The sequence below is a fragment of the Calidris pugnax genome, unplaced genomic scaffold (genome assembly GCF_001431845.1).
Source record: "Calidris pugnax isolate Ruff unplaced genomic scaffold, ASM143184v1 scaffold188, whole genome shotgun sequence".
Classification (NCBI taxonomy): domain Eukaryota; kingdom Metazoa; phylum Chordata; class Aves; order Charadriiformes; family Scolopacidae; genus Calidris; species Calidris pugnax.
Window position 1 is genome coordinate 2,173,595 of NW_015091257.1, and position 26,156 is coordinate 2,199,750.

The following is a 26,156-nucleotide window of genomic DNA, read 5'->3' on the forward strand; positions in this document are numbered from 1 at the left end:
GGAAGAGAATTTGGCCCAGCACATTCGGAGAAATTATCATCTCATAATCTATTTATATACTTAACTGCAATGATTAAACAAAAACACATTCCAAGCACTGTGTTCTGGTCCTGAACTTTGTCCCTGATCCTGCCGAGATTCAATTGCATGTCAATTTGCATCACTAAGTCTAGTCCCAATAATGTTGACCAGAACTCCTTACTGTTGAACTTCCAGTAGATATGTACATAAACCCTAAAAAGATCAGAGCTCTTTATTCCATGTATTCTGCCTTGGTAAGAGCTAGCTGTAGTTCCCCGCTATTACCAATTCCTATGTAATGACATTTATTACTGCAGTTTGAGGCAAGTCTCATTACCAGAAGCTGCTAGACTCCTATTTAGTTATTAGCTGGGTACAATTAGAGTTGCATTAATCAGTTGTGCTTGTTCAGCTGAGTTCAGATTTTCTTTTGCTGAAGGGAAGATCTGAGTTTATAAGCCAGTACTTCAGATGGTTTGAAACCACGGCCTTAAATAATCCTGGATGTTCTGACCACATGCAGTCAGAAAAGTATGTGGTACATACTGAGAACAGTCATCATCTTTAACCTCTATTTGTACCCACTTAAATGTCTGTTTTTGCAAAATTAAATGTAGTCATCCTAATGATATGTACATACCAAAGTCTTACATGGTGAACCAGCCTGCCTATCTTTTCAGAACCATCTAACTTTTCAGGTACTTTAAAACTTCTCAGCATCTCATCGTTAGTCTGAAATTTGGGGGATGTGGACAAAAATTACTCATCTTTACATGTGAAGATTCCAGTCTGTCTTCAACTTTGTGCTGGATGGCTTCTTGAGCTTTAGACACCTGAGATAAGCTTCCCACAGAACCGTGGTATTTGACTGTTCCTCACCTTTCTGCTCAGTAGTTTCCCCAAGGAAAGCTCTTTGAGTGTTGAGTGCCTGATGTACCTGCATTTTCCTGTTCTAGTGGGTTTGGGGATTGGTGCAAAAACGTCCTAAGTTCAGCAGAATTCCCAAACTTCAGTGGTTTGAATTGCTTTCTGGAGATTTTCACAGACCATGGAGAGGGGAAGATGCCTCTATGGGAAAGGGAGGTATCTAACAGAAGCTGTTGGCCTACTAGGGCCAAGTTTGCATCAATTCTGACTATGCAGGTTAGAACAGTACTTATACTTACTTGGTTCTGGGTTAGCTAACCCTGGAGAAGGTAAAACACCAATTCAGATCTCAATTTAGAGGTTAATGTATACCCTGTGTGGTTGGAAGGAGGGCAGCATAATTAAAAAAATGAACATGCCTTTCAGTGTAAGAATGGCATTATTTCAGAGTTAGGCTACGTCACCAGTAAGAGCTGTCTGAATAATGTTTAGGGGGGACACTGATACCAAGCGTGTTAAAAGGAAGATAAATCCTAGTGGCCTCAGCTGAAGGAAGGAGTACAGAACTTGTGTTGGCCTATTAAATCCTGGAAGTCTGAAACCAAGGAAAATCTTATGGGAATCTTGCATTGACTAAACCAACTCAAATTCAAAAACCTTTGGATAAATAAGTGCAAAGGCAACATGGGCAGCAGGGAATCAGTCTATATTGAAAGAGGAAGAATTGCTTAGGTTTATCTAAATTAATTTCATAGTGATTTTATTCTAAGGTAGGATGATTTCAGGACTGATAAGGTGAGAAATCTGGAAAGATTTTTTTTATGTGGAACACGCATACTAGAGGACATGCCTGTTGAGGCAATGGAGAAAAGTGGTATTCTGCATTATTTCTAGTTTCATGTCAGTCATCTTAGGTTTTGACTCTGAACCACTGTGCTCAGCACTGAAAGTTTCTTTAATAAATTGCTGCTGAGACAAGTGAGGATCATGATGATAAAGTGGTACAGGCTGTAATTTGCAATTTTTGTTGGGTAGGAGGAAAAGAACCTTGTCTTCTTAAAAAATACATAATCCATATTTTTCAGTAGTTCTACCTGAAGAGTAGACCTCATGGTTATTGGGGAAGAAAATGTTTAAAGTGATTACTTATGTTTTCTGCAAAATAATATTTTTTTTTTTTTCTCCACAGTAAAACCAACAGTTATTGATGTTGACATTTATGTCAACAGCATTGGTCCTGTATCATCAATAAATATGGTAAGTGACTTGCTAAGAAAGATTTTTTTATCTGGACTGCTTGTCTTGACATCAATATTGGCTTTTGAAAAAGATAATAAATAGCACAGGGATAAGTTGTTTTGATTGCTGATTTAGTTCTGTTTTCAGCTGTAGCTCTTTTTTTCTGATGACCCTTTTGTGTCTCTTCTAGAGAAGAACAAACCTACAAGTAATATTAAGGTGTGTGTTGTTTACCGCAAAATGCTGGTAGATATTGAATGCTAGAATAGCCATCTTAGGAAAAAGCAAGTATGAAGCAAAGCTGTTTTAAAAAAAAAAAAACTGAATTAATGTTTCAAGAGCCAATCAAATATACATAGCTTCATAATGTGGAGTTAATGAGAATCATTGCATACTGTCAGTATATTTATATGAAATTCATCATGTCTTCAGTGGTTACTTTTCGTTCACTGAGTTATCAACAATCTTTAGCCTTAAAGTATAATTTTGAAAAAAATTATAAATAGTTGTACTGCGTATGTAAAGGCAGGAGAAATTGAAAGAGTCTGTGTGATAATGTGACAACAGCGAACCTAGCTGAACATAACAGTTGGTCAGTTGTTGCCGTCTTCTTAACTCCAGGACGCTCCTCAGTTCTGCAGCAACAGGTTTAGATCTAGAAATCAAGCTGGATATTTATGTACCTATGGAAGTATGGGTTACCATGGCTGCTTGTGCAACTTGAAGTTTGAATTCGGTATAATATTCCTCTTTGTAAACTAGGCTGCATTTTTATTTAATATAATTTGGAAACTGAGGCCTTGTTAATATCTTAATTTACTTAAAGCTCTTACACTAGCCTCTTCAAAGCAATGACTTTCTCATATTCACAATGACGTTCAAAGGCTGCTGTTGTGCAATGGTCATATAAGAATCTAATAAATACACTGCATGCATGTTTTGTATTTTTGGAACAAAGTATCTTGAATTTGAAAGGTGATCGTTCAGCCTGATTGTTTGGTTTTGCCTGCGTATACATGAGAACATAAATTATTGTAGTGTGTCAAATACTAGGTGGTCAGAGACTCCTGTGTACCCTGGCAATGGGAAATCTGGCAAGTAAAGACAGAACAAATTATGTACTGGGAACAACATGGCCACATATTCAAAGAGTGCAAAATATATTGGTAATATTTCTTGTGAAGCAGTGAATGTCAAGCAATGGGAGTACCTGCTCCAATCTTGGACTAATAAGTAGCTAATTATCTTGCCCTTCCCTGACTGCGTACTGAAATGGCTTGTCCAGGGAATGATTTATTGGAAGATCTATTCTGCTTACAGTCCTATGGCTTTCCTTTACGTACTCTAGGAATGGGTAATCAAAAACAATGGGGACAATGGTGAGGATACTTACTTTTCAAAGTCTTTTTGCTCTTTGGCCCCCTGAATTATCTTGGAAGTAACATGTTGGGGTGCTGGAAATGTATGTGGAATAATAATTAAGAAAGCACTTGATTGGAACTGTCTCAGGTAGGAAGAAATAATTGAAGGAACTAGTGGTTCTTGGGAGATTATTATGCCACAGTTAAAACATGACTAGTTTACTTATCCCTTAGCTTCGAGTTCAGAATACCTCATGGCACCAAGATGGAAAGATGCACCAAGATACGAGTTTTAAAAAATGCATGCTGTATCTCTTTGACAGTTGAAGGTTTTATTGGGATAGCTAATGAGTGTATGATGCAGAGATATTTCTTGGTTACAGCTGAAAAAACTACATATGATCTATGATAAAGAAAACAATAATGAAATATAAAACGTAAGTACCTGAAGCTCCAAGGACTCAAATCTGCTTAAAGCTAGATTTAAACTTTTGAATAGAAATGGACCTTGCTTCAGATACGCTTGTGGACAGTATATCAGACTGAAACTGAATCTGAACTAGCTAAGCACTCCCTAGTTTTACTTCTGCCATCAAACCTAATTATCAATACAGGAAATTAACACCAGGCACTCAAATGTAGCAAACTGTTGTCCAAAAGCTCCATTTCTGATCTGTTGCTTTGGAGTTTGTCCAAACTTACATAAGAGAGCAGAAATGAGGTTGCAGTCTTAAATTTGCAATGAAGAAGGGAATTCCTCCTCACAAACCTACAAGCTATGGTGCTGTATGATAATTTGTCTCTCCAGTGGCAGAACTGATTGAGGAGCTACTTTTCTCACCATTTGTGTTATATGACTGTTTGGCTACAGTATGTAGTAGCTCTGTGGTGCTCTACTGGAAAAAAATTAAAGACTTTTTGGAATTAAAAATAATATTAATAAAAATATTATTAATTTTTTAGTAAGCAATTTTCCATGTAGCCTGGGAACTGCTGGAGCATGGGTACACAAACAGTTGAACAGAAACAGTAGCTAGAAACTACCTGTGGCAGAGGAAGAGGAAGGAAGAGATCATCTTCAGTCTGATTCTTGTCATATAAATGAAGTCTCAAAGAGTGAGGAATGTGTGTGAAAATCATGTACAGAATTTAGAATAGTTTTCTGGGGGGGAAAAAAATGAGGTTTCCTGTGAGAATCTACATACACTATATTTCTCAGTGGGACAGGAGCTTTTAGATTTTCCTCCCCTAAATTATTATTAAAAATTAAGCTATTCTGTCAAGGCAGCTTGGCAAGGTGGTAGTTGATTGAGCAAAAAGAAAGATGATTACATTGATTTCCATCTCTTCTATTTCAAGACTGAGATCATCAACAGGTACAAGGAGGACTTTCCTGCTGTGTACTTCCAAACTTAGCCCTTAGCTCTATCACTTTTTTTCTTAATCTGCAGCACTTCTGAGGGGAAATCATGTGGAGCTTCTCTAGAGGTCAAACTCCACAGGTATATTTCTTATCAGTTTTCATCAGTGCTTTTCATCCTATGGGTGAGACCTAGGAAATTAAATAATTTTCTCTAAGTTAGCTATTGAATGGGTGTTCAGTTGAATGTTCAAGACAATTTTGTAAAGCAGAGCTTTTCAGATGTCAATAGCTATGTTGTAATTATGATTAGACTTGAGTACGAATATTAATATCTAACTGTTTTTTTAACAGTCAGGGAAAAGACATTTGCTAGCAGACACAAAGATAAGCTCAGATGAATTGTATGTGAATACTTGTCACCCTGAGGAAAAAGAAATCCTCTTAGACTGAGGCTGGAAGTGTCACAAAGGGAAGAAATGTCCCTTCAAAAAGGCTTGCAGTCATGGGGCAAGACTCTGTGTCAAAGATGTAATCCACAGGAATATATGGCTGCATTCAGACTGTTTGCAGAGGGTTTATGCCACTTCCCCTAAAGGCCTTATGGGTGTTTCTTTTCCTAGTTGCTTTCAAAAATATCTACTTAGAACCTCAAGATTTCCAGACAAAAAGAGGAGTGATTGTGAGAAGGTAATGTAGATGCTTTTCTGTTACAGACTCGTCATTATAACATCTTTATGATGACAATAGAAACTTGTTTTCTGAATAGACAGTGGTGTCTCTTCCTTTGTCCGTGACATGGAAGATTTCTTTGGGGCATGGTCTAAAAAAAGCTAATGGAAGTAGCAAGAAGTAAGAATTGTGTAAGAATAAAGAACTAAAAGCAGGCTGAGTAATGAACTGAGTGATACTAGGAGGTAGTCTCAAGTAGCAATGGCTTTGAAGAAGAAAGTAATTTCAGCATTCGGCTATGGCGTGATGTTATGAAATCACAGAAATGATTGATACTAGATAAGAGTATTTTGAAATTTTAAAACTCTGAGATGTTTGAATGCCCATCCAAAAATTTTACGGTGGCTTTTTAACAGATCAAAGCTCTCTATTGTATAAATATCTTGATGCCTCTCTTTTGTCAAAAACATAATAGGATGTGAGCTTGTACTGATTTAAAAGAAATAGAAACTGGTTGATTTAAAAGAAAATGGCACATGGATGTTCCAAGCCAAATTAAATCTTCCTGTGTTCATATTATATCCTTTTGTCTTGATTTTCATCTCTTCATAAAGTAAGTTACAGAAAACTGCAACTTGCTATTTCATGTTACAATGTCATTAGAGACCCTGACTTGTAGGATGCAATATTCACATCCATCACAAGATTTTATTTCATGCTTTTCTGTATTTAAAAACTTTGTTACATCTGTAATCATAATGAACATCCTTCCACTGCTGTAAGGGGTCTTCTAAGTGAGTTTTTTACACTCAAAAATTCGTCTGCAATCTTGTTTTTATTTCTCCCCCACCCCGCTTTCTATTTTAAAACAGGTATATGAATTCCAGATCATTCAGTTTTCATATCTTAGTGTCTTTTTTTTTTTTTTTTAAACTTCCCATTCAAAATGATGTCTGGGAAGTGCATGCTGTTTCATTAAAACCCTTGCTCAAATTTTTGTCAACAACCCAATTCTTGTCAAGAACAGGAAAGGTTTATAAATTGCTTTATAAAACTTAGATCTTAACGTGTCTTACTGCTGCTTGGTTTTCTACAGATAAGCAATACTGGCTTGTGTGTAAAAGAACAGAAAAAGGAGAGAGACCATGTCAATATGCAAAGTGGGAATCAGATGTAACTGATGGGGAAAAAAAAATCCCCTAGAAGTAGTTTTGTGAGACAGAAATGTAAACACGCTGAGATTACATAAACTATTAAATCTCAGTAGCATCGATGTCTCTGTGTTTCTGTGTACACACAGATAGTCTTAACTGAGTAGCTACAGGAATCTGAGGCTGCAGCACAAGTTACTTGTGAAGAAAGAATTTGACACCTGTATGGTTTTAGCAACTGCAATCTCATTTTAATGAAGCTATACAGAAAGTATATTGAAGAGAGAGTGGGAGAAACAAGCTTATAAACTGTACATACTGGTTTATAAAACAGTTAATTGGTTATCTGCTGGATATGTGTTCATCTCTTTATTCTCAGGTACTCTGAAAATGTAATTCATAAAGTGTTTCTTTTGTTTGTTTCATCACTTTATTCTTTTGTGTCCACTCTTCAGGATATGTCATATATCTTTATGGATGCTGTACTTTCCCTTTGTTCAGTTAAGTATTGTAGAATAAAAGCAATCGTTAGTCTTTTTTGCCCCTTAATGTATTGATAGACCTCTTTGAACTTCAAAGTCCCCACATGCTCATTTTGCTTCTCCACTAGACAGGATAGATGTTTAAAAGAATAGTCTTGATGTGGAGACTTGTGTAAAATGTTATTCAGAGCTTATAATTAAATCTTATTTTCTTGCATATTTTTAGTGTCTGTGTCTATTTACTTGACAGTTAAAACTATTATTGGAGCATCTGCAATTATAGAAACATAACTTGGTGATTCTTTCCATAATAAGGCAAAACTACTTTAAATCCAGATTTCATCTGTTTTTCACCCCACTGTATAGCCTCAAGTATTCAAAGACAATGCAAGACACTATTTGAGTGCAAGCCCGATACTCTGTTGTTCATTGTTAACTTGGAGTGTTTTTTTTTTTTTAACCATATCTCACTGTCTTACCTAATCTCTTTATAAAGAAATTGTCTAGGGAGGTGGTTTCTGTTTTTTTTTGAGGTGTGAGTTTTCCAGTTCGTGAGTTCAGATCCTCTCTAAAATAATGTAGTGCCTTGGGATGTATGCATTTTCCCCTGCAAATTTTACAAGCTTCTTTTTTTTGCTCTATGACCTAAAAGAACGCTCAAGTCCTGGATTAAATTTTAGTTTGAGTGGGTCTGTTCACTCATGAGGTCTAAGATACTAATCATACACTTAAACATTCTGCTAGATTATGATCAACTGTCATTAAGTTTGGATCACTCATAATAAAAACGGTATGAATTATAGAAAACCTCTAAGCTGCATGGATTTTTGTTGATAAATCAAAATCACCTCACATACTAACTCATTCTTTTTGCTTCAAGCTCTGGCAGTCAATGCCTTGCTATGAAAATGTTTCTGGGAGGTAGTAGCAATAAGCTGAAATTTGAGCCTATTTATGACTTCTGTTCCACCACTGAGCTTCTGAGAGACTAATATAATCTCAAAAGTGAAACAGAGTGGAAAGGAGGAAGCTGGAGGGAAAAAAATGAGCATGGATTGATTTTTTCACATATCACCTTGGCAGCTTCTACTTTTGGTCTCCTCTAGAGCCCCGCTTTGTGTAACTAAAATACGACCTAGCTGAGAGACACTTGGATAAAGGCCCTATGTTGCCCTTGTTTGAGGTGCAATGGGATGGATTAGCATAACACTCTTTTTCCTGTAATGAAGCTTGTGTACTGTGATGTGTAGCAGTAAGATACTTATGGCTATAATTTACTATGTTGGCAGGAAATCCAATTTGCTTCTTGGAGGAATGATAGCTTCTGTCACAAGTCTTTGGTAATGGACTGATCTTCTCTCTGATGTTCTGTCTTAATAGAATTCAATCAGATTGTCAAATATGGATGACTTAGCCTTAGTATTGTCTTAAAAGGTGTATAACAAATGAGCAATTTGCTTTCCGTAATACAGGAGAATGAAATGTCTTATCTGCTCAGTTACTGGTGTTGCAAAAACATCTGAAGAACAGCAGATGTTTTTTCCCTAGCTGAACAGTGTTTCGCTGGACTGAATGTTTTTTCCCTAGCTGAACAGTGTTTCGCTACCTAACAGCTACCTCATCTTTGAGCGAAATAGGCCTTCATACAAACTATGGAGAGAAACTACTTTCCAGCCTGATGCCAGTTCTTGTCTTGATTAAACAGGCCTTCATACAAAGTATGGAGAGAAACTACTTTCCAGCCTGATGCCAGTTCTTGTCTTGATTACTTGCACTTCAGTAACTTATTTCTTGGGCCTGCAGACCCTAGGCTTTAGAGTAAGTGTATGCAGTTACAGTTCCTTCAGAAAGTAACAGTTGCTTTCCTTGTCTATACAGTGCTACATAGCTTCACTTTCTTTATTGCTAAAATTTGGGAAAGTTAATTTGGAAAAGCTATGGCTAAATTGCTGCAAATTATATTGAATTACTTTAGGGTAAATTGTGGGTCTCTTTGCTTAAATCAATTTAGGTTTTGAGTGGTCAAGCATTTATCAACTCTGTTTCAGAGAGTGAGCTTTACGCAATTGTTCCCTGAAAGAGTAATTACTTTTGTGTCGACCTGTTTATTGGATTCCTGCATTTTATTCACGTAATTTAAACTGTGGGTTGTAGAGTTTGGTCTTCTATAGTTCTTTCAGTGATGGATTTACACAAGTAACCAATGGATGTTGCTGGTTAGTTCCATAAATAATAGAACAGTCCTTTTGACCTGAAGACATTTTTTTGTATGATTTCATGGTATAAAGTTTTGGGAATGAAGATGCAGCCATCACAGCATCCATGGATTGATTTCAGTGGCATTATAAATGTGCTTGTAGTTAGGAAGGAATGTCTGAATTCAGTGTGACCCCATATAATCCCTAATTGGGTCACATAAGAGTCTTCATGTTTCTCTGAGGCTTTTGGTTAGTAAAAAATTAATACTATTCATCAGTGTCATTTAAATATCAGAACAATGCCCTTCATTTTTCACACTATTCTTAAATTGAATAAAACCCAGAAGAACCCACGTATTTTAATTTTTTTCCACATGAGAGCTTGTCATCAGTCTAATTGGACATAATTTCCTTTATTGTCTCATTGCTGAAAAATAAGGTTCAGAGAATTTTATTTCATTTCCCTTCAAGCTATTTTGGTGAACATGTTATCCCTTGACTCTTAAGTAGTCTCAGACATGCTTTTTCTGGTACAGACAAGGTATTTCTACTGAGTGACTAGAGAGAACTGAAGAATAAAAGAAATGCTTGGTTGCTGCAATTAAAAAACTCTACATATTGCAGAGATGTATCTGTATCCCAACACCTTGATGCTTTTGTTAATATCATACACTTTTCTTCTTTTAAGTCACTGTAGTCTTCATTTATTACTTTCTTGATCTTGAAAAGGGACTTTTATGTTGTCAAAAATAGTGATATTCTGGGTTCTTCAGACTTTTTTGTAGGTTTCTTCCTCAAAGCTCTCTCCACCTCTGTTGTCTTTTGCATCTGCTTTTTGTTAGACTTGTAAGATACAAGTGGTTCTACTACATACTGTGTTGGACAAGCTGATTTTTGCGCTTAAAACTGCTACCTCCTCCAGAAATGTGTGTCTCTTTTCCTGCTTCCACAAATGAAGTTAGAAACCCTTCAATGCTGAAGAAATCTGGTGAGAAGAAGATGTTTTTGTAACTATTGTTAGCTTATTGCACACTACACAGAAGCAGACTATTTGACCATTGAGTTTTGGATGTGTTTTGGTTAACCATTTTAGGTATTACAGGGAAGTAGAGTCAATCCATTAAAAATAGCAAGAAAATATCCTAATTTTAGTAAGTATTTTTTAAAGTTTCAAATTGTAAAGATCAGGAAACTGTTCAGCGGTCTAAGAGATTAAATTCTCAAGGCTGTTGTGAGATTCTTAAACCAAAGAAATTCTACCTTTCTGACTATTTTCTGTGCTTACCCCAAGGCTAGTTGTGTGTGCTTGGAACTTATCTAGGAAACTGCATTCCTTGGGAGAATTGGGAGCAGGGATAACTAATTATTGCTTCCTCTGACTTTCATTTGGCATATTTTGCAAGGAGAACAGAATTTTCAAAAGTTCTTAAGGAACTTAGTCATAGTATTAAATACCTAGCTAGAATAACCTGTTGTAACTCTCATGCATATGACTTGACAAATTGAGGGCCATGCTCACAAAGGTATGAAGGTGTCAAGCTCTTTCTTACAGTCCCTAATTTACCATAAATTTCAGTGACTGTTAAATACTTCTACCAGTCTGAGCTCCACTTATATTTTCCTTGCACAGATAGTTTATACTTGATTTAAGTAGGATTAGAAATTTAGAAGATATCTGTATAATTCTTGGCACCTTCTGTAAGTATTCTTCTATAGGAATTCTGGTCTTAAAAAATACATTGTAATAATACGGGTGTTGTACATGTTGTGACTTGAGATTTAAAAAAAACAAATTCTGAAGGAAGGAAATTAGGCCTGCTGTCATAAAGAAGGTATATTTGGAAAGTTGGAGCCCCTTGGTCATGCAAACACTTCATCATATTTGACATAGAAAGTCATGTTGACATGACTGTCATATAATCTGCTTCTGTATTAATATTCCATGAAGCCAAAAGTTCCTGTGAAAACTGTATGGGAGAAACAGAACAAATATGATGCAACACAGTGAACTGCAACAGAGGAGGAAAGACAAAAATGATTGGTTACTATTTTGAGAACATTTCATAAGACATCCATGCTATTTCAGACCTCCTGGTCCTTATTCTCAACGGAGATTACTAAAACCTTCAAAAGAAGAAGCCAGGAATCTACACTTCATGATTGTGTTGAATATGGAAAAGCACAAGCTCAAAACCATTTCATGATTGTGTTGAATATGGAAAAGCACAAGCTCAAACTATTGAGCATTGGCTTTATGTCTCTGTACAACTTGTGCTCCTGGTAACCTCTGCAAGTGGTTACTATTTGTCACCTTTCCTGTCTGTTGTACATTCCTATTCAATTGTACATACTAACCTTTAACTTGATTGTTCGTTGGTTAATGTAACTTAATTTTACCAAGAAGATATTAATCTCAACAGGCTTGAAGTTTGTGATCTCTCTCTCAGATCAGAAAAAGGGCATGTGTGCCCAAGATTTTATGAATTTTTTTTCCAGCTGTACTGTTTACCCAATAAGAATAAATTCCCTCTATTTTCAGACCTCACCTCTCAAAATCATTCTTGGAAACAGTAGCTAGTGGACTCAAGGGATAGTGAGCTTTGGCTGATAGTTCATGTTTGGTAAAGTGTGCCGGTTAACAGACAAAGAAATAACTGCCATCTGCTTGCACACACTCCATATATCAGACTCTGATAGTTCTGTGCTTTCAAATGGCTTTTCAGGTGGATATTTCCCCGAGGTATATTTACTTCAGCGAGTACTGTATGGTTTTTTCATTACCTAGAAGTCCCATAGATGGAGGTTGAATTACAAGGTAATCAAAACTGTGAACTGTAGAAAGGTATGGCCTTATTCTCTCAATTTATAGAGATTCTTATGTTGCAATAGAACAACTTTTTTTTTGTCAAATAATGTCACTTACTTAATTTTACTGCTTTTAGTAATTGAAGAATTGAGATCACCAAACTGTTTGCTAGTCTTCCCAGCTGCAAATGGAAATGAAATTTTTTTTCCTGTATTACTTATCTGCCTCAGTCTTGGTCTTCATTTCTCTGGGTGAAATTGTCACTTTATCACGTGCTCACTAAACATCTGGCCATCTTTAAGGCAAAGCAGTTTCAATTTTCCTAAATTGGACTTCATGCATTATGCAAACGTTACTTCATTAGACACTGAGATGAGCTATCAAGCTATATTGTTTGGTCAGAATAATGTAGCCTTGCCTCTCCTCTCGATGCTGGTTTGAAATCAGACTAACAATTTTGGATAAATTCAGTTCACGCAATCATTTTTGCTTGTGATTCAATTAGGGCATACATAGGGATCTAGGTAAATGCAGTCAATGATTTTGTCTCTGTTCCTGACTTATGCTGATACCTATGTGCAATGTGTGAAACAGCATAAACAATAAAAGAGCTAAATTAATCTCTCAGTAAGTGAATGGAACTCTGTCAGCCATAAATTTGAGCCACATTCTCCTAAAATATTCCACACTGACAGGCTAATAATAAGATCCAAAGTAACCAAAAGTTCCTTTTGGTCGTAGAACATATTGAATCCTCACTGCATTATGTCTTTTTTTTTTTTTTTTAATAAGCACTATTGTGGAGGGTACAAAGCGAAACATCAGTAAATTGGGGAATTTCTACTGTGCTAGATGGGTCTGAACAAACAGGTGATGTGTAGAGCAGCAAAGGATCTGCCTGGTACCTCATGTTGTGCTCTGAATTCCACGGGGGCCCAGGTTCTCACCTGACATAAATGGTTGACTGCATCAACATAAATGGAAATGTGCTGGTCTGTGTTAGTCCATAGGCTGCTGCTTTCATATTTCTTTTCTCCTAAGTGGTTCTCATTGTTTCCAGATTAGAAGGTTAGGTATTCGGTCAGGAGGGTTTTGTTTTGCTTAATATTATGATCCATTATATCATTCTTTTGTATAGTGTATTATAAAAAATAATAATAATAAAAAAGACTGCAAGATTGTCTGATTGCACTCACCTGAAAGCTGCTAAATTTATCTTCATTATTTTCCCTGCAATGTGTTCTCTAACTCTCTGGTGTCTGAAACTGTATTTATGTAAATACGGCTGAGCATTTCTTTGCCATCTGGATGGTACTGTAAGAGTGGTATAAAGAAAAGGAATGTGAAAACACATGTAGGAAGCCTAGGAAAATGACTTAAAAAATAAAATTGGACCTATATTTTGGGACCTGCCTAAATGCACTAGCACACAAAGCTTTTGACAGAGTGTGGCACAGCGAGGTTATCCAACTGCAGAGAGGCATATTAAAATAATTATTGAGGAGTTTCTTTTGGATTTCCAAAAAGTATGGCTAAACTGGTCTTGTGTGAATGTTCTAGCTAATGGGGACAATGATACCTGATACACTGAATGGTCAACTTGTGCTTATTCTTCATCTTAGCCAAGATTTATGCATGAAACTTGACATAGCAGTGTTCACGGCTGGGACTTCTTTCAAAATACCTCACCAGAAAAGCCATCAGCTAGAGCATGGAGAAAAAGCGTTTTACTTATAAATCCCTCTGTACTTGGAGAATCAGCAACTGGGTACAGAAGTACCTGTGCTAGCAGTTACATTTGCTGGCATTGTACAAATAAAACTGTATCAACAGATTGAGAAGCTAAACGTACTTAGTAGTAATAAGATAAACATCCATTTATTTCTCACACAGAAAAAACTCCATACTTTCCTGCTGTTTTATGCTTTTGCTGATATATCTTAGCTTGTACATATATATAGGCTGTGATAACACATTAGCACCTCTCAAATTTTAAAATCTCCATAGGTCTAGTGTTACAAGGGTCTTGGCAAAACTCTTTGAATAAAATGACAAACAAACCAGCAATCAAAAACTTAATAAAAATAAAGAACACGACAAAAATCTGTCGGTTCCTAAATAAGTAACCTGATTTATGCTGAGTATCACATGGAAGCCAAAGTTACGAATTGGATTTGAAAGTGCTCTTTCATTACTTTTGTGTCTAATTGAACTTTACAAGACTCAGCTTCCATTTTTGTTCAGAAATCTGAAGGCCTTCTATGGGCTAAATCACCAGTTGTTTTAGTTGAATATTTTCCAGGATGAGCTGCAGGACAGGGTCAGTCTTATTTAGAAAACTGTAGGTAATTTTAGCCTTATTTAGTAATTTGTTTCTGGAGAACTATGCTGGATTCTAAAATTACAGTAAAAATGTGAAATAAAGTTATAAGTACTTGGGGTTGATACTATAATCTAATTGAACAACTAAGTAATATTTTTTCTTTATGAATATTGGCTTTCAGCAGAGTATTGTGACAATTTGGGGTAAACATTTTAACAGCAGTAATCCATGATAAAATATTTATTTGCCAAAACAAACGTAGGAAGAAGCTGTTTGTTCACATTTAAAAGTGAGTGACTTTTTGCTTCTCCCCAAACTTTACTACTTCATGCTAGTTAGAAAGGACATTAAATTTTAAGGCTTTGGGGAGGAGGTAGAGAGAGAGAATGGTGCATTTCCTCTATCTCAGAGATGCCTTCTGTCATTGCTGCGAAAATCTGCCTGCAAGTCTGTTTCACTGAATTTCACTGAATTTCTAGAGTTGGAAGGGACCATAGAGATCATCTAGTCCAACTCCCCTGCTGAAGCAGGATTGCCTAGAGCTAGAGCATGTTACTCAGGACTGCATCCAGGCGGGTTTTGAAAATCTCCAAAGAAGGGGACTCCACAACCTCCCTGGGCAGCCTGTTCCAGGGTTCCGTCACCCTCACCGTGAAGAAGTTTCTCCTCATATTTGAGTGGAACCTCTTATGTTCCAACTTGTGCCCGTTGCCCCTCGTCCTCTCGGTGGGAACCACTGAAAAGAGTCTGGCTCCCTCCTCCTTCAACCCTCCCTTGAGATACTTGTAGGCGTTGATAAGGTCTCCCCTCAGCCTTCTCTTCTCCAGACTAAAGAGTCCCAGCTCTCTCAGTCTCTCCTCATAAGGGAGATGCTCCAATCCTTGAATCATCTTTGTAGCCCTACGCTGGACTCTTTCTAGTAGTTCCCTGTCCCTCTTGAACTGGGGAGCCCAGAACTGGACACAGTACTCCAGTTGTGGCCTCACCAGTGCAGAGTAGAGGGGGAGAATGACTTCCCTTGACCTGCTGGCTACACTCTTCCCTATACAACCCAAGATACCATTGGCCTTCCTGGCCGCAAGAGCACACTGTTTACTCATTGCCATTTTACTGTCCACCAGGACCCCTAGATCTTTCTCTTCAGTAGTTGCCTCTAGCGGGTCCACCCCTAACCTGTATTGGTGCCTGACATTCTTCTTCCCCAGGTGCAGGACCCTACACTTTTCCCTGTTGAACCTCATGAGGTTCTTCTTTGCCCAGCCCTCCAGCCTGTCCAAGTCTCGCTGGATGGCAGCACAGCCCTCCGGGGTGTCAGCCACTCCTCCCAGTTTGGTATCATCAGCAAACTTACTGAGGATACACTCTGTCCCCTCGTCCAGGTCACTGATGAATATATTAAACAGCACGGGTCCAAGTATTGACCCCTGGGGGACTCCACTGGTTACAGGCTTGCACATGCTCTGCAGAGAGAAACAATTTTAGCAGCTTAAATCTCTGATTCCACCTGTGTTGCATCTGTTTCAGTGTGAGTGTGAGCCAGATTTCCTTGAGAGTTTACATTTGAGGCGCTGCAGCTGATGTGAAAGAAGAGTATTGCGTGCTCCTCGTGCACCGCAGCAACGTGGAGGAGGGAGTTGCCTGATTGCAATGGACAAGGGGCCAGGGGTAGTGTCAGGTGCTGGAATGCATGAAAGAAATGTGAGAAGAACTGATTGAGACATAGGTGTTTTGGTGAAAGAGGGCAAAAGACTGAGAACTGGCTAAGTGTAATGAATCGGAGTGGACTGAAGAGTTGGGGTACAGAGAAGTGAGGATTGGAGGTAAAAAGAAAGAACAGGGTGAAAAGGGGCATGCCAGGGCAAATGGATAGGAAAATCTGTTATTAGAGCCTTCATGCCCCTCTAAAGAGGTAATTAAAGACCATACTTATATTCCGTTTCATAGCTGTGTGCAAGTATGGATGTAAGCATCTTGATTGTTATATTCATATCACCTATGGGGATGACTCTCATCTATGAGCTAATACCCATCTATTTTGCCTTATCTGGGTAGCCAACTGAGTCACTCTGAAGGTGGAGTGAGTGTGTAGGGCCAGTGTATAACTCGAGAGACGACCACACAATCTAGGTTTAGGCCTGGATATGCTTACTCTGAAAGAATTGTACAGGTGTAGCCCCAGATTTCTTGCCATTCTTATGCTGACATTAAACCTTTGTGAAACACACTGACAAATTCTCCTGGTCCTCAAAGGAAACGGCAAGAGATAGTTAATAGTTACTGGGAACTAAGATGGTCTTCTAGCTCAGAGTTCACTGTGATGGAGCTAATATTTTGAACTCTGTTTATTTACCTACAGAAATGACAATATGGTGGCATATAATAGATTGCTTCGTACATTAAAAGCTAGGAAAATATTCAGAAAATTTGTATTTAAAGACTTTTGGGGATTGAAAAGACAAAACTACAGTTGACTTTTTTTGCTCACATTCGAGCATGATAATACAGCCCTGCATTTCTTCATAATCCACCATGTTTATGCAAAAACAGTTTCTCCTCCAGCATACAAAAAGCTTCTCTGGTCTGGGACTCCTTGTTCATTAAACCAGATTTATCTTTATAGCTATTGCAGCACCACTGAGTGTTTGCAGGGAGACAACAGGAAGGTCTTGAGGTTAAAGCAGCAGAATGCTGCTCCAGTAGAACTAGATCCTGCTTCTGCCAAAGAAAATTTGGTAGGATGAGCAACAAGGTGATTATAGCAAACTTCTGAAAATGGCTTTTAGTTGGATATTCCTCACTTTAAGAACCTAATTTGACACTCTGTAGCCTGATATACAGCAGTGCAATAGATACTGTGCTGATGAGTGTTGAATATAAATCCTATGACACCATATATTATCTAATAGAAAACACTCTGAAAAAAACCCAAGAACAACTTGTTTCAAGCACATAAAGGTTCTGTGAACTTTTGGTTTAATCTCTACCTCTGAGATTGAGAGTATGATGAGAATTTTCTGAAACTCCTTTTCTGAAAAAAACATCTAGGTTGATGAGTGAGTATTAGCCCACTTGACTCATATTTCTTGGCAGATATTAAAACTAAGTGGATGGGAAGGACCTTCATAAAATTCTGGGATTTTCTTAACTTTCTTGCTGTAAATTGGCATCAGCTACATACTTTGTGGGCTCTCCTAAGAGGACTAGAAAAATAGGGGCTTCCAGTTGGCATTGCTTCTGTACTCAACCAAGGAAACTCTGTTTTGTCTTCATTTTACCATCTTCTTCTCTCTGCAGCTGAGAGGTATAAGTTCTTCTGCAACGAGGCATGCTTTAGGCAAGGCTTAATATCCCATCACTGTTTAAAGAAAGTGCTTTGATTTCTTTAATACCTCAGCCATGTATTTCTGGGATGGCCAGTGGAAGTAGCTTTGAGACTTAAAATGCGTCCTTTACTGGTACCGTATCAGGTGCAGGTGTAGTTCCATCTTTGATGAAATGCTTGAATTAATCTTAGTTTTACCACACAGCTTTTTTGTACCTGTGTAGAAGAGGTGTTGGAAATGGCTTGGGATCTCACTTTCAGGTGTAAATTCTGGTATTTTTTTACGCGGAACCCCCATACACATTACCTGACAAAAAGTTTTTAAGGATGGGTTACCTGCATGTTGTATGACTGCATCTGTTTCAGGGTTAGTTTAAAACAAACAAACAAACTGGGCAAAACAAAGCTACCTGAAATTCACCCAACACTGCTATTATCAACTGGAAATGAGCCTGCAAGAAGTGTGGGAGCCTGCTCTTGGACAGCTGGATGCTAGGAGCTGGTTGATGAGAAAGGGCAAATTGCTGTTGTTTTTGGTTTTTAAATAAACTGTAAACCGGCATTTCTCATTTAAAACCTGTGAGTTTCTAATAACTTTTAAAAGAGCAGGTTTTTACTCAGGAGTTGGGAGGATTTCTTGAACTCAAAGTAGAAATACAGTGAGTGAAGAATTAATTAGAGGCCTCTCAGCTACAATGTAGGAGAATGTGGATCAGGTTTTTTGTCCTGCTTGGAAAAGAGATGGGACTTGAACTCAGGAGTTTACTATTGAATGCTACCAAAACTGGATAATTAATGGTTGGAAATTAGATTGGTATTGTTTTTTTCTCCTGCTCTGCAGTTATTTCCATGAATACTTTGCTCCCCTCTTAAGTGATTATTGCAAATACTCAGAGACAAAGGAACTTAACCTATAACATATACTTACTAAAAAGGCATGTATAAGTAATTCACAGTGAACAGAAAAATGGATGAAGAAAGTAACCTGCTCATATTTTGAAGGGAGACATTCAGATACCCTCAAAATAATACCCCGTAATCTATTTACAAATAATTTAGGAAATGTTGTTACTGGGAGGGGAGCACAAAGATTAACAGAAATCTTTCTTTCACCCTAAATATTCTGATACAGTTAAGCAAGGAACACTCTTTGAATAAAGAAGATAAAGGCTTAGGTGGAGGTTCAATGTAATTCTCTTGAAGACATATGACATATGGTAAATTCTACATCATGTTAGGAGAATGCAGTTATTGGAAGTAAGGTTTTACAGATTTTTGGCAAGTAAATTAATTCCCTGTTCACTTGTTGATTTAAAACTAGGGCATTATGAAATCAGCTGGTAATTTTTAATGTCATTCCTGTGAACAGTCAAAATCAGATGCAATCTACAGATGCAATCTTCCATTTTCTATAGTAGGCATCTTGCAGAAATTTATTTTAATCAATAAATTATTGATTATAATACTTGCAAAAAATGTTTCCCGTGTAGAAACAAAAGCTTGAGTGTAAAAAACTTTTATATCCAAGATACTATTGTTGGGCTTTGTGTTTTCCTTTGGATAACTGGAACTGACAGACCTATCCAATCCATACCTTAACGGCAGGACCTTGAATACAGTATGAAATACCACTTATTTTCTGCTCATTCCAGCAAAAGATTCTCTTCTCTTCATCTGAATTTTGCTCAACCCATTTTTTCCTCTCAAAAATTGTGTATATTTTTAGAAAGCCTCCAAAGTAAATATGATTATGTTGTTTTGGGTTTTTGTTTTCTTTAGTGGACAATTGTGTGGTAAAGTTGCTGTCTCCTTGGCTTGCCGTTCCCTCACCTCACTTCTCCTTGCATTCCTCTTAATTTTCTTTCTTTTCTTTTTTCTTCATTTCTTCTAGTTTCTCCATGGCTAACGTTAGTCATTACATTTCAAGCTGCTAGGTGTAAACAATTGTCTGCTTCCTTCTCTGTGAAGGAAAAAGAAAATTTATTTCCAAGATGAGACTATTACTGTCTTGCTCCTTATGGAAACAATGCCATTTAATCAGGTTCCCATATCTTTGCACATTATGCTAAGCCTGCCAAAGAGGTTAACTGCTAAAAGCAGGAAGAGAGATCTGATTGCTCATGAATACCCACACTTTTGCTCTTTATATAAACAGTTGAAATATTTTCTGCAGTTCTCAGATGGTTTTGAATCTTGAATGTGTTTCACTTTTTCTGATGTGATTCAACTGTGCAGGCCAGTGGCTCAACTCCAATTTTTAATGGATCAGATGCATGGCAACATGGTCCTTTCTACCCCTATTATGCTATAATTCTGTTAAACTAACAGACTCCAAAAGCCCTGCTGAGAGGATTTGTTGATTTGCCTGTGGATGCTGGAAGGAAATGACAGAATTGCTTTGTACCTGCAGTCTTCCATCTCTTGTGCTGCAATAAGCAATTTAGCGCTGCCAATTATTCCCTGTATAGGTTGTGGGCATAAAATTTTGTCAGACCTTTTTTTCAGCAAGGAAAAACTAGTGGGAACGCTGAGCCTATTCTTATGTCAGGTACACAAGACATAGTACAATCTTTTTAAATGATTCAGGTAGGGAGGTGTCACTGCTGACTGGAAGAAGTCATGAATGGAAAAAGTATTGGTTGTTGTCTGAGACGTAATACAGGTAATGCTTCATGATGGAGGGAGTAAAAGATGTGCTATAAAGAAAAGAGAGTGTTGCCATTATTGTGGGATTGCTAGATGTGTCTTCAAGCTAAGGGTTATTTGTGCACCTTGAATGCTCGATAGCCTCAGTTGGCTTTGTGACCAAAAGAGCCTTTCTATTCATGCTCTTATAAAGATTATAATGTTGCAGTTACTTTAATTTATAATTCACAGTAGCTATCCGGACACTTGCTTTACAGACCACAGAATCCCATGTTTGTTTCTAACAGCTGTATATCGATTGGCTAGGTCTTTGTTGTTAGTGAACACTGGGTTGAAAATGCCAGTGCTTTTTGCTGTGCTTGCTACACTGGGAATACAATCCCTGCTTGAGATTTCTTCATCTGAAGAGAACAAGACAACTGTATGATGGGCAAAGAATAATTTAGTGCCTGAGAGGGTGCATGAAGTATGTAATGACAGTAACCAAAGCTGAATTAGTTAAAGGGGAGGAGAAATCTCTCAATAATTACTAACTGCAAAAATGTTGTGGGAGAGCTTGGTTGTAGACCAGAGAAATGAACAGGTTTGCATAAAACTTTAAAGCCACACTTAGAGACATTATTTCTTTATGCAGGGCAATAAAATCCAGTTATCCCCTATGTCACTGAACTGATTCCATGGTGTTGTAGGAAGACATGTAAGCTAGTCCTTTACGTGTATCTTTCTTTAGCTTTCTCACACCTGAACAATTGCTTTCTACTTCTGTGGGTTGGCTGACCAGATTTTTCAATTTAGATTATTCAGATGAATGGAAAGACTAGCATCTCCTTCTTTTGCTGGACTGGTGAAGAAGCTCATCATACACAATGTAGAATGTGGAACAGCTTTTCTTTATATTTCTTGTATTACAGGAGAGCATGAAATCTAGGCTTCCAGATGCAATGTCCTGGATACAGTAAATGAACAGATGATGAGATGATCTGTACACATAATAAAAGGTGGGGGGAAGCTGAAGGGAGAATTAGTCACTTTCTGAGTTTTAATTCATACAGTCTGTCATTGGTAGAGGGTGGAAATAAGGCCCAGACACTCTGGCTATCCATCTTGTCTCTCTTAAGGCTTACTGCTGCAAGCTGCTGGCATTACGTGGCTAAACATACATATGGTTATATTTAACAAAAGAGATGCATATAATCAGAATACCATGTGGAAAGAGTGAACGAAAGAGCTACTGAAATCTCTAACTGGTGGCTTATTACAAAGGAAGGGTTCTGCTCTGTGTTGCTCTGGTTTCTTTCCATCACTGTAATTAATCTTTACCCTAGTTCTCTTTATTTCTTACTCTCATTTCCCTTGGAAAATCCTCTGTCTGCCTTTCCTTTCCCTGTAGCTTATCCTGTCCTAACTTACGCCACTCCACATCTTCTTAACATTGATTTTTCCCTTTCAGCAGAACTGTTGCACAGTTGGCTATTCTTCCATAACTCATTCTGTGCAAGATTTTGTGCCTTCTTTTTGACCTCGTTCTGTCATGCCTACCAATTCTTTAGGACAAGGGACATTTATAACACTGTGTACAGCAGAATTGTAGTGGATTTTACCCTTTGTATAATTGTTCTCTAATAAACATGATTAATATTAAATTCCTACTATTAGCCTAATATACAGTCTGTACTGAAATTAAAAATTTGAGGGACACTTGTATAAATGTCATCTACTACAGTTGTAACATTTTAAGATTGCAAATGTCAATGTATGCTATGTAATGGTATTTGCCTGTGTGTGAAGTACATTATAATCACTGATGGATGAATCTTAAAATTTTCCAAAGTTCACAAAAGTTAATCAATCCAAAGTTTAGATGCTTTTACAAACTACTGATTTTTTTCAATGTGCAAATGGAATAGAAATCAAGGTGGGTTGAGTTTAACTAAGAAAATGCCAAAGCAGTCAAAATGAAAATTCAAACTCCAAGGAATTTGAGTAATAAAGCATTGCTTAAGGTGTATGATTGAAGATTTTCATCACTTTAGACATCCCTATGTGGTCATGGAAAAGATATTAGCAGCAGAAGACTCTCATTCATTATACATGCAATTACAAAAAAGGCATGTAAAAGGAATCAAGGGGGGATGATTTTGACTAATCAGTGAGTTAGTTGAAAAAGACTGTGATGAAATTCAGGTCTCTTATATTTATCTGTTCAGATTCTTTCCTCTTAAATTGAAATCTTTAAACCATGATTGCAAGAGCAGGGAGCAGTCCTTTCCACAGGCAAAATTTTTCAGTTTTTAAGCTTGGTCTTTTCAAGTGTTAGACCTAGGAAAATTTAAAAATCATGGTTAAAGCAGAGTGTATATTTAATGATTCCTTAGATTTGAACAGAGAGAATTTTAACACTCAGTTTCTCTGTAGTCAGCAGAAGTCTGACTTGAGTCAGCAGAGATGGACACCTGGGTGGTATTCCAGTCTAGCACGCAGGTTGTTTCAGTTGCAAGGTCAGAATCAATTTATTGTTTGTTATCATTTGCCACTCTGTCCATTTTGTTGGACATCTGATTCAAACAGTGCATTAGTGCATTTTTATGCATGTCCTTCTCATGAATGCAATTTGTGCTTTCAATCCTTAATTGAGAAAGAATGTGTGAACCAGCTAAACATGGACTTACCTTAGATGAGAAAAATTGGTAGTTGAGTTCAAATAGTCATTATTAAAAAAAATCTTGGTATTTTTTTGCTTTTTAATTCCCCAGCGAAAAATATTATTATGTAGCTACTGATAGGAAAAAAGTAGGAAAAAATAACTCTGCATTCATGCTTAGAGTCAAGGAATAATTTAGGTTGGAAGGGACTTCCGGAAATCCAGTCATCTGATCATCCAGAAATCCAGTCATCTAGTTGAACCTTCCACTCAAAGCAGGTTCTGTTAGATCAGGTTGTTCAGGCCCTCAGCCAGTGCAGTTTTGAGCATCTGCAAGAACGGAGAATCCAGAGCCTCTCCCGGCAGCCTGTTCCAGTATGCTGGACCACTGCTGTTGTTTAAGAAAATATAATGTACATCTAACTGGAAACTCCTGGGTTCTCTCTTGCATCCATTGCCTCTTGTCTTGTCTCTGTGTGCTCCATATGGCTCCATCTTCCTTATATACCTTCCCATTAGGTAGCTGAGGAGCTCCCTTTAGACTCCACTTTAGGCTGAACAAATCCAGTTCTCTTAATCTTTCTTCATACGTCATGTTTTCCGTTCTCCTAATGATCTTCATGGTCCCTTGCTGGACTTGCTCCAGTATGTCAATGTCATACTCAGGAGCCCCAAACTGGCATAATACTCCAGATGCAGCCTCACAAGTGCTAAACAGAGAGAAAACCTTCAACCCACTAGCTATGCTCTTGATAATGGAGCTCAGCGTATGGTTGGACCTTGTCTCCACAGCAGCATACTGCTGATTTGTGATCAGCTTGCCTACCAGAGTCCTCAAGTCCTTCCTGCAAAGCTGTTTTCTAGCCCTTCAGCACCCAGCCTGTCCTGTTGCATGGAGTTATTTCATCCTAGATACAGAACTTAACATTTGCTTATGTTGTTTCATAAGTTTTCTGTCAGTTCACTTCTCAGCTTGTCAAGGTACTTCTGAATAGTAGCCCAGCCCTTCAGCATGTTGATCACCTCCTTGGTGTGAAGCACACTTCTGAGAATGCCACATGTCCCATCACTGAAAACATCAGTGAAGATGTGAAAGAACATTGGATTCAGCTATTGATCCCTGAGGGATGACACTAGTAACTGGTTGCCAGTTGAACTTTGTACCACTGATGACACCCATGTGAGTCCAGTGGTCCAGTCAATATTCCATTTACTTTATAATCTGTTTATTGAGTCTCTATCTCACCAATCAACTTGGCTATAATCATATTATGGGAAACCCATTCACATAAAATTTGTATCTTATGGTACTTCTTAGACTTTTGTTTTTTCCTTCTAGGTTATTCACATTGCTGTTAATCAGGGTTTAACTATTCCTTTAATCTAAGCAAGACTGACATTCTCTAGGAATTGCACAATAGATCAAAGATACATTCTTAATATGAAAATTGACTATGCTTGGGTCAGACAAATATGTGATGAATTCTGTGACAAAGCTTTAGGCTAGCAATGTGTGGTTAGTTATTACAGGGTAAGACTGTCCAAAACATGAAGATTTGGGTCCCCTCAAGTGGTTTGTCTTTTTTTGGGATTCTGTATAGAGGGCAAAAAAGGATGGATAGCTTTTCCTTTTTTGATATTTATGACTGGCTGATTGCTGTCATGGAAGGATACACATTTTAATTGATATCCTTTAAAAGTTAATTTGAGATTTGGGAAGAGGACTGGGAAAGGGCTGCACAACAAGCTATTGAAATCTCTCACTAGAGATTATTCAGAATTTTCTTTTCAAGCTTCCTAATACAGTAACTGATCTTGCCTCATAAGTTGAAATGTTAACTGTGCAATACCTTTGTTGGTTGAACTAATCTATAGATGAAAGAATACTTTCCCATTGGGGAAATACTTGTGTAGCTATCTGTAATTGTAATATTCTTTCAACCCCAATTGATTTCATTTAGCAATCAGACAGAAGAGCAAGGAAGCTTCTTCCCAGCCTTTCTGAGGTTTGATTTATCTTCATTTGCTGGCTCAAAGAATGCTGACTATTTAATCTACATGTAGAGACTGCTCTATTTTTAAGTCTGTGTCTCTTTGTGTCCAAGGCAACCATTTGAAGCCAAGGAAATCCTAATATCTGCAGAACTTATTCCACGTATGTGTGAGTCCAGCCACAGCAGGTTATCTCTCAGGGTCTGCCAGTTTATCACCAGAAACATATAGCAATGTAGATATCATCAATTTGTCTCCATGGGATTTAAGCTGGCAACAGCTGTTGGAGGTTTAATATCACTGCTGATGTTTAAACATAGAGAGCTGCTCTTTCCTTTTGCAATCTTTTTTCACTTCCTTAAAAACGAAGTTGTTTTTTATTTCCTGGGGTTCAGCTTTTACTAATAGATTGGTCATATTAATCACAGAGCTGTTTAAGATTTCACAAAGCATTATTATAGTTGAACAAAGTGCCTATGTGCGCATTACACATGTGCCTATGTGTATTTGCTCTAATTAGACAATTCAGTACTTTATTCTTGATGTTAACCATGGCTTTGTGATCATCAAAAGAGTGTTAGCAAAGTGTCCTAAAGGTGTGTTTGGTAGCAGCAAACTGGGGCAAGATACAGTCCACAAACTTCTTGATAAACTCGTTAAAAGCATTGTGAAGTACCCGCTTTAGCAAACCAGGTGTGTTTCAAGGTGTGGCTATGTACTCTGCAATTTTTTTTTCATTTTTCATAAAAAAAAAATAAATAATGCAGCTATGTACATACATTAATTAAAGCTCACAGCAATCCTCCATGAGCTTATTAACATTATTCCTTGTATTTTAGAGGTGTGTATGCTAGGGCTCAGAAAAAGTTTCACTACAGCAGGATGCCTGAAGATCCTTCCCAAACCAAACTGGGGAGATAGAGGGAGAAGACCCCAGCATTCTTTGTCACTTATTATTACATACCTTGCAGGTAGTAGATATGTGACAGTCTCCCATTTTTCATTTTCTTCCTTTTACCATCTGCTCAGTAATACTAAGTATATTAAGACATTTCTAAACCAAATCTCCCAGGTG

The 26,156-nt window shown here is 37.5% G+C and overlaps 1 protein-coding gene across 1 annotated transcript in view; it reads left to right on the top strand.

Annotated features, from left to right (window-relative positions):
- Nucleotides 1-26,156, top strand: part of GABRG3 (gamma-aminobutyric acid (GABA) A receptor, gamma 3) — a 322,700-nt gene that overhangs the window by 17,679 nt on the left and 278,865 nt on the right. Inside the window, exon 4 of the mRNA XM_014960137.1 lies at nucleotides 2,078-2,145. Within this exon, the coding sequence (XP_014815623.1) occupies nucleotides 2,078-2,145 (68 nt within the window). The remainder of the gene's footprint in view (nucleotides 1-2,077; nucleotides 2,146-26,156) is intronic.